This window comes from Xenopus tropicalis, chromosome 6 (assembly GCF_000004195.4).
Source record: "Xenopus tropicalis strain Nigerian chromosome 6, UCB_Xtro_10.0, whole genome shotgun sequence".
NCBI classification, from domain to species: Eukaryota; Metazoa; Chordata; class Amphibia; order Anura; family Pipidae; genus Xenopus; species Xenopus tropicalis.
This window is the reverse complement of record NC_030682.2, coordinates 38,719,113-38,727,332: the sequence shown is the minus strand read 5'-3', so window position 1 is coordinate 38,727,332 and position 8,220 is coordinate 38,719,113. Positions and strand designations below refer to the sequence as shown.

At 38.1% G+C, this 8,220-nt stretch overlaps 1 protein-coding gene across 2 annotated transcripts in view; it reads left to right on the top strand.

The window, feature by feature from the left end:
* The first annotated feature begins 906 nt into the window (after positions 1-906).
* Positions 907-8,220, top strand: part of tmem196 (transmembrane protein 196) — a 32,543-nt gene continuing 25,229 nt past the window's right edge. The window contains exon 1 of one of the 2 annotated variants that reach the window (XM_031903178.1): positions 907-1,443. In XM_031903178.1, coding sequence (XP_031759038.1) covers positions 1,297-1,443 — 147 coding nt within the window. In that variant the 5' untranslated portion in view covers positions 907-1,296. 2 annotated transcript variants of the gene reach the window in all.

Sequence of the window (8,220 nt, the reverse complement as noted above, 5' to 3'; positions counted from 1 at the left end):
CTGCAAAATTTAGTTCATATGAAAATTATTTAAATTTATAACTTTCACCACATTCCATTGTTAGAGGCTGGATGCCCCCTGGCAAGTCAGTGCCATCCTCTCAGCATCCATATAAAGAAATGAGTCCTAAAAGGCTGAAATAATGAAGCTTAAAGAGGGGCTACTAGAGGGTTTACTTGTCACAAAACATTATTTTACATTGGCATTTAAAAGAACAAGGACATCTAAGTTTTTGGATAGACAATGGGGTATTTTGTGGCATCCAAGGCTGATTGGGGCAATAAAGTGTACTAAAAAGAAACATAGGCATCCAAGGCTATTATGATACTAAAAATCTTCAATTAGTATTGATGTTGGTATATATGGTATATGAATGTGAGTGTAGATGGCTCAGAACAGGTTTGTATGTGTGCTGGGTTCATTTGGAAGGGTTAAACTTGATGGACTAATGGATTTTTTTTCAACCCAACTATGTAAAGGTGAAATCCAGGATTTAGTGCCTGTCAGTGAGAAAAATGTACAAGGGTTAAGATAAATGCAGATTATTTTGGCCCAAAAAAACAAGGACATCTGAATTTTGGGATAGGCAGTGGGTACTTTGTGGCAAGGCTGGTTGGGGGAATTAACTGTACTAAAAAGAAGCATAAAGGAAAAATTCATAAATAATAAATGCAGATTGTTTTGGCCCCAGTAAGGTGTTATGAGGTGATATGATCACAGAGGAAGATTGTATTAAAAAGAGTACATTTAGCAGTTGGGCTCCTAGGGATGTAATGGAATGGAAAATGACTTAAGACCATATGCAGCATTTAGCACTAGGGAATGCACTGTGTGTAAGTGCAGCAGTACCCAGTATAGAGTCCTTAATAGGTGCCTTTAGGACCCAGCGTGTCTCTGTGCTCGTGCATATGCAGTCTGGAACACATCTCATCAGGTTACTATCTTGAGCACGTCAAAGGCAATTGAAATAAGGCTGCCTAAGTGAAAGCAAAGCAAGGCAGCGAATTGGAATTGTTCAGCACCTTAGACAGCGCAGCCACATCTTTGCAATGGGAATGTCCTGCCTACACTGATCTGGGCACCTCTCCTGCTCAGCCTATTTGCCCTTCCCTCACTTACATTACTGCTCTGGAGTTGGATTTGCAAGTGTCGGCTTCATTTTAAGTGAAACATGAAAATGCTCTGCTGCAAGAAAAGTTTGGAGAAGAGCACAAGCTGAAGACTGCGGGGAAATACAAGAGGGGTTAATGACTGGCTTTCCCTTGCTAACCTGGAAGGAATGATGACCAGAGCAGCATGTGTACCAGCAGGCAGATCATTGGAAGTCTCTTGGTGCTGTCTGTGCTGGAGATAGGGCTGGGCTTGTCCAGTGTGGCCGTGGGAGCTGTCACTTTCTTCAGAGTCCGGATGGAGCAGAAGCCGCAGCTGGGAGACTCTTCTCCGGTATGGAGCGGGGCGTGTGTACGTTAGCCATTTCACTCTATTTAATTATTTACTGTCTAGCAGCAACCTGACAGACTTAGGCAAGTCTTGCATCAACCCCCAGTCTGTGTGTGGCAGGAATGTGAGTCCATGAGTGTCTGTGTAGTATATATAGATTGATGTTTGCCCCTGAATAAAATCTTAAACAGCATGGTTATATTGTGCTACCTGGTGTCGCTCTGAGTCAACAGAGTATCCCACGCAGCCAATGCTTCCTGCTTAGCAAAGTAAAGGCTGATGATGCATATCAGGGGGTTACTGAATGATTTTCAATAGAGGAAGCTTCCCATTTGTTTCTCAGTCTGCATATCATTCATCATGTCATTCCAGACATATATTATCAGAGACATTGGAGCTGACATGTTCATTAAATGCTGTAATGCAGGCAGGGCTTTCCGTGATTAGTTCAGCAGGAGTTCAGGGCTTAACTAAATCAATGTGATTTCATGTCATTTCCAAAATGAACCTGCTGATACTCCGATCCCAATATTAAATGATCCCTGTATGTTTGGCTCATAATATTGCAGACTGAATGAGAATGCAAACACAGCTCCACTGTTTGTGGCTGAACTGCCATAAATAGCTCTGGCACTGAGCCTGAAATGCTAAATATATTAAACGTGCTAAACACTGTGGCATGGTGGGTACTCTGTCGATTCCATGCTAAAAATAATTTCTGCAACATGTTTTATTTGTATTACAAGTTCATGGAAATCTATTATGACATATTTTCTTTTAGAAAAGCCTTGTAGACTGCTTTTGTAAATTAAGAAAATCAGAACTGGTGGGAAGTATGCATGTATATCATTATTATATAGCACAACTTGTATATGCAGAGCTGCACCTTGGTATGGAAATTCTATATATTATTTACACAGTTACCTTATTGCATTGCTATGGGTAACCATGATAGACATAAGTGAAGATAATTCAGAATACAGTATATCAAGAAATAGATGATGCTGAGTTTCATGTGGGGGAAAGCCCAAGGAATAAGCTGATTTGATGCTATTAAAAATAAAAACTATCCTTTTAACAGCACAGTTAGGTATATCGGAGTGACAGCAGATGTATCACGGAATGTTTCCAAGGCTTACATAACTGCATTACTGCCATGATACAGTGCTTAGGTCTGTAAAATAATGTCCTTCTTTGCTTGTTTAAGCAAAAGAAATAAAGACAACTTATTCATTATTATCTTTGCAGTGTAAAATACAGCATAGTGTCTTATATGTATTGATTTATATAATTCTGCACAATTAAATTTGTTCTGTGATACAGGTTTTGTAAGGTATATCAGTGCTTAGGATACTTTATTGGACAAATGAGAATGGCAAGCCAGTTTGGGAATTTTGAGGGATATGACTTAATCTATCAAAAACTTCTAGTTTGCCCATTAGTATTGCTTATTATTATTATCTAAATTAAGACTTTTCCCAGTGCAGCAACCCCCTCTCTGTAGAGCTGTCTAAGGTGTAGGGACATTCAGTACATGTACACTTGGGGCATGGCAATTAAAACTTAAGACAATGAAAGATGCAATACGTTTTATGTATGACAAAAAATGAAATTCGATCTCATTCATAATAAGATTTAGATGTGTGAAATATGGTAGAGTGTATACACTTAAAAACGCTCACCAGTAGAAATATGGGGTGTGGGTGCACTTGCCCCGACCTGCAGCTTGGGGAGGTCATTCTTATTAAAAAAAATAGCAGACACTCACAGACCCCCATGAGCAGGTGTTAAAGAGATACTGACACCACAAATTAAATCTTTTTTTACATCTATCATAACATTGTCTTTGCAAGAAGTTTATAATTGTGCCTGATGCATTTACATTACCTGTCTGATCTTCCATGTTTCTCAAAGAGGGGCGGCCATATTTGTCCATTAGCATTAGAAGCTATAACTGACAGGCTGAGAAGGGACAGTCAGGTTGGCAAAACAGTCAGGTTTATAAACTTCAAGTAACAATTACATACAAAAGCAAACCTGTCAGTGAAAAACCGTCAACACGACCTATAGGTAACTTTTTATGTAGATTCATATTTTGAAAAGTAGTTTTTTCATGTCAGTATCACTTTAATATAAGAAGAGTCCTTTATTGCAAAAGCTATTTTAAAAATGCATTTCGTGCTATAACACACAAGTAAGTTTACTTTTATTTATACCTGCTCTTGGCATGAGTGTGTTTTTTTTTTTTACATAAAATAAGCAAATAATTAATTAAATTAAATAAAAATTATACTTTGCAAAAAAAGTAGAAACATTCTGTTGATACTATAATAAAGTTGGCCTAAATGTAATTTGATCAGCCTCTGCCTCCGGGTAGCTGGTTTAAATCCTTGTAGAAACTTTTTGTGACCCACGACAAGTCACTTAATATCCGGTATTCAACATGCTTTTGTGGGTCAGAATGGTGCCTTGATTGCTGTACCCAACAGTTAGCATGATGATAAAATCTCTTTGACAAATATGCAACATATTGCATAAACTCATTCCCTTAGTAAAAGTTCCTCATCAACACTGTTTGGGATGTGTGGGTGTAGGCCTTCTACTCACCTATGGTACGTTATTCTTTGGGGTGCTAAGGTGATGAATAGTTAAAAAAATTACCAACTGTTATGTAATGATTCTATTATAATAAGTCTATTTGTATACCTTTTTTTCTGGTAGCCATCAAAAGCTAAAAAAATAAAAACTAATCATAAACCAGAGCTGTTAGGGCATTTGCCATGGGCCCCATGGAGGAAAATGTTTATAAAACACAGGACAAATGATATTTTAAACAGCTGACATCTATTTTAGTATGTACACGATGAGTACATTGTATGTGGATACTATGACCTTACATTGTACATGCATACTATGACCTTCACCTTATAACCATCAGCCCTGCCAGTGGCTACCTAAATATAATGGATGTTATAGTTTAGGGCCACTATTTGGGAAAATCACCCTGCCAAATGCACATATGACCTATCTCTAACTAGATTAAAATCCATGTTGATCAGGGTTTTTCAGATAAGGGATCTTTCCATAGCTTGGATCGCCATACCTTAAATCTACTAAAAAAATCATTTAAATTTGAATTATACCTAATAGAAGAGATCCCCAACTTTTTATACCTGTGAGCCAAATTCAAATGGAAAAAGTGTTGGGCAGCAACACAACCATGAAAAAGGTTCCTGGGGATGCCAATAAGAGCTATGATTGGCTATTTAATAGCCTCTATGTGGATTGGAAGCCTACAGAAGGCTCTGTTTGGCATTATACTGGGTTTTTATGCAACCAAAGCTTGCCCCCAAGCCAGAAATTCAAAAATGGGCACCTACTTTAAAGGCCACGGGGAGCAACATCCAATGGGTTGGGGAGCAACATGTTGCTCACAAGCCACTGGTTGGGGATCACTGCCCAATAGGATTTTTTTGCCTCCAATAGGGATTTATTATATCTTAGTTGGGAAAAAGTACAAAGTACTGCCTTTTCTTATTACATATAAAAATGAAATCATTTTTAAAAATGTAAATTATTTAATCAAATGAAGTCTATGGGAGATGACCTGCCTTTAATTGGGAGCTTTCTGGATAACAGATCCCACACCTGTACTGATTTCTAAAATTCATATCTCTACAGTTGCCAACCTAAGATCCCATATTCTTGCACATATTCAGTTAGGCCAGAGTACCTGAGCATGTTCAGTGCCACTGACTTCCAGGTGGAGAGTAAGATGTGTAAAATATTTTCCTGTACCTGATAAAACAATAATAAAATGTAATTAGGAAAATATAATGGGGGCTAGGAGTCCAAAAAAAGTTATAGGCTATGACTTCCAGATTTGGAAATGAGGTGGTAAAATCAGAACCAGGGGTTACAGGGTGCAACTGTCATTGTGCCAATGGGGTGCAAACTGCACCTATCAACCCACAAGGTACATAGCAATTGCAGCCAACCCAGTTGAAGGTATTCGGAAAAGGCAGATAAGAAACTAACTTCCAGTTGTTTATGACAAATACATTGCATAGCATGTAAGTGAATTTAAAGGAACACTTTTAGCTGTACTTTAATGTGTAGTAAATGTTATATCTATGGTGAAGGGGCACCCTGCTATTTCATGGCTAGGACATGTTTTTCTCCGTTAAGTTTAAGGTCCACTTAGACTTATATACATATAGCAAATTGATTGTTTTGTATCATTTTAATAATCTGTTGTGGGTTTAGTGATCAGCTGCCATGAAATACTTTTGGGTGTGGTTTATTATTAATTAAAAGATTTGTGAGTAATCACCTGGTGTTACCAAATATATACATATATATATATAGCTATATATATAGTTAGGTTTCTGATCATTTAGGACAGGCCTACAGGAGTACCTTGTGTCCATCCATGGTTGCTTCTGGAAGCAGCTAAAGAAGGAAGCACAGATAAGCGGCATCCAAGGAAGTACTACAGTACTGCCCCCTATAGGGCAGGCACAAATTGCAGCTGTTGCCAGTCAGGGGCAAATGTTTGTGTTGTGAACACACTGCTGTTTGGGCCCATATGAGGAAACATTAATATATATGCACTAAAGAAGTCTATGTACCTTAATACAGAATATATCCCCTTGTTGCTGCTCAATAAAGCATGTGGCTACATAGCTGTATGGCTTCAGCACTCACACGAAGGCCACAATGACGTATACCTAACCATAGTACGTCTCTTGCTTACAATAACAATAATGGGCCAAGTTCCAATTTCTGGTACTTCAGAGAATAGAAAGAAGTAAACAGACAAGGAAGACATAACTTACATTATCCAGAGTGCCTTTGGGAAAGGTTCGGTCCACCTCTGGGGGCTTAAACACTTTTCCTGTTTAACATTTGTCAAATGATGTTGCAATCCAAGAGATCAACAAAGCTGAACATTATACTCTGCAATCCTCTGGTGTGCAGCAGTGTTTCTACTCAATGCCAGAGCTCAAAATCTCAGCTGAGCCATCACTTCAATAGCTATTGTGCTCCAGGGGATCAATAGAGCTGAACATTAAGCAGAATTATCTCCTGATATGCAGCAGTGATCTGGGGAAAGGCTGAGGCTACAGATATTAGTCTGGCTACACACTCATATGTGACACTGCACCTTCTTATCAGAGATGGCTATGATAATCAGACTGGCATTTATCCTGCTTTGTTCCCTGGAAATGACTGCTTGGAGGACCCAGGACCTATCTAGTGCAAGGCCTAGTAAAGTGCCATGCATTTCAAGATCTCACATATTTTTGTTCTACTTTTCCTGTTTTTAACAGGCTATATTTGCAATATACATTTGTATCACCTGAAAATTGCAAAATAAATAACTAGAGAAAGAAAGGAGAACTAAAAAGATGGATGGAGATAATAGGAAGGGTGGATGGGAATGAAGAAGCAGAGGTATGGCAACACCTTCCCCAAACACAAGCAATATTTAATCAGAACAAACACCTTACCTGGCAGTTTTTTCACACTCACACCATTTAACAAAGTATATCCGTATAAACTTATTTTGAAGTGCATAAAAATGTGTTAAATTCGGTAAAATTGTTTTATTTGTATGTGTATGATTTATGCTGTACTTATTTACGGCTTTTCACGAATTTTGCGCTGTCTCGCAAATTCACAAATTTTTCAGTGAAGCAAAATGGGACAGATTCACTCATCACTATAGAAGCTATATATATATAATTTGCCTATTCCCATACACACCATACACTTAGGGGCACATTTACTAATCCACGAATCCGAATGGGAAAAATTTGGATTGGAAACGAACATTTTGTGACTTTTTCGTATTTTTTCCGTTTTTTTCGTAGCCGTTACGACTTTTTCATAAATTGTCGCGACTTTTTCGTAGCCGTTACGACTTTTTCATAAATTTTTCATAAATCCGAAACTTTCGTACTCGGCGCGACGGCTACGAAAAAGTCGTAACGCTACGAAAAAGTCGCGACAATTTGCGAAAAAGTCATAACGGCTACAAAAAAGTCGCAACAATTTACAAAAAAACCTGCAAAATACCGATCATTACGAAAAAAACGCATTCGGATGCTTTTCGGACGTTCGTGGATTAATAAATGTGCCCCTTAGCTTGACATTCTTTGTATGGTATTATATGATATGGTAAATGGTATATGTGTGTTGCCTTCCAAATATGGACAAAAAAGATTAAGTCAATTTAAAACAGATCTTGAGGCAACCAAAATAAATACAGTAACTTAAGATTTAATAAAAATCATTACATTTAATGTTTGTCTTTCTGTACCCCAATAATGTCTGTTCATTTCGTGCAATGGCAGATGGGGCAAGTTGCAAGCATTTTAATCGAAATGATCTTCCCTGGATGTTAAGGGAGTTATTGTTGATGTCTATGCGCAAAGCAGAAATAATGTTCCAGCTGGGGGAAATATGGACAAGAATTGCAGGAGGCCTGCACTGCCTGTCCAGAGATCAGTAAAACGGTTCAGTAAGTTTCTAAATTTAAAGAAGCAGACAACAAAATTTTATATTAAAAAGTAGAAACATTTGTCAAGTCATTGCCTTGGATGACTATAAATGCTCCTCTCAGGGAAACTGTCAGAGAGGCACAATAGCATCGGGTCTGGAAAGGTATAGTTTGTAACCCATGAAGAAACAAGCTGTATGTATATTTAGTGTATTACATTGCGGTACTGTGTATGTGAAGTAACGTCAGATGCAGGCATGCACTCGCCACATACA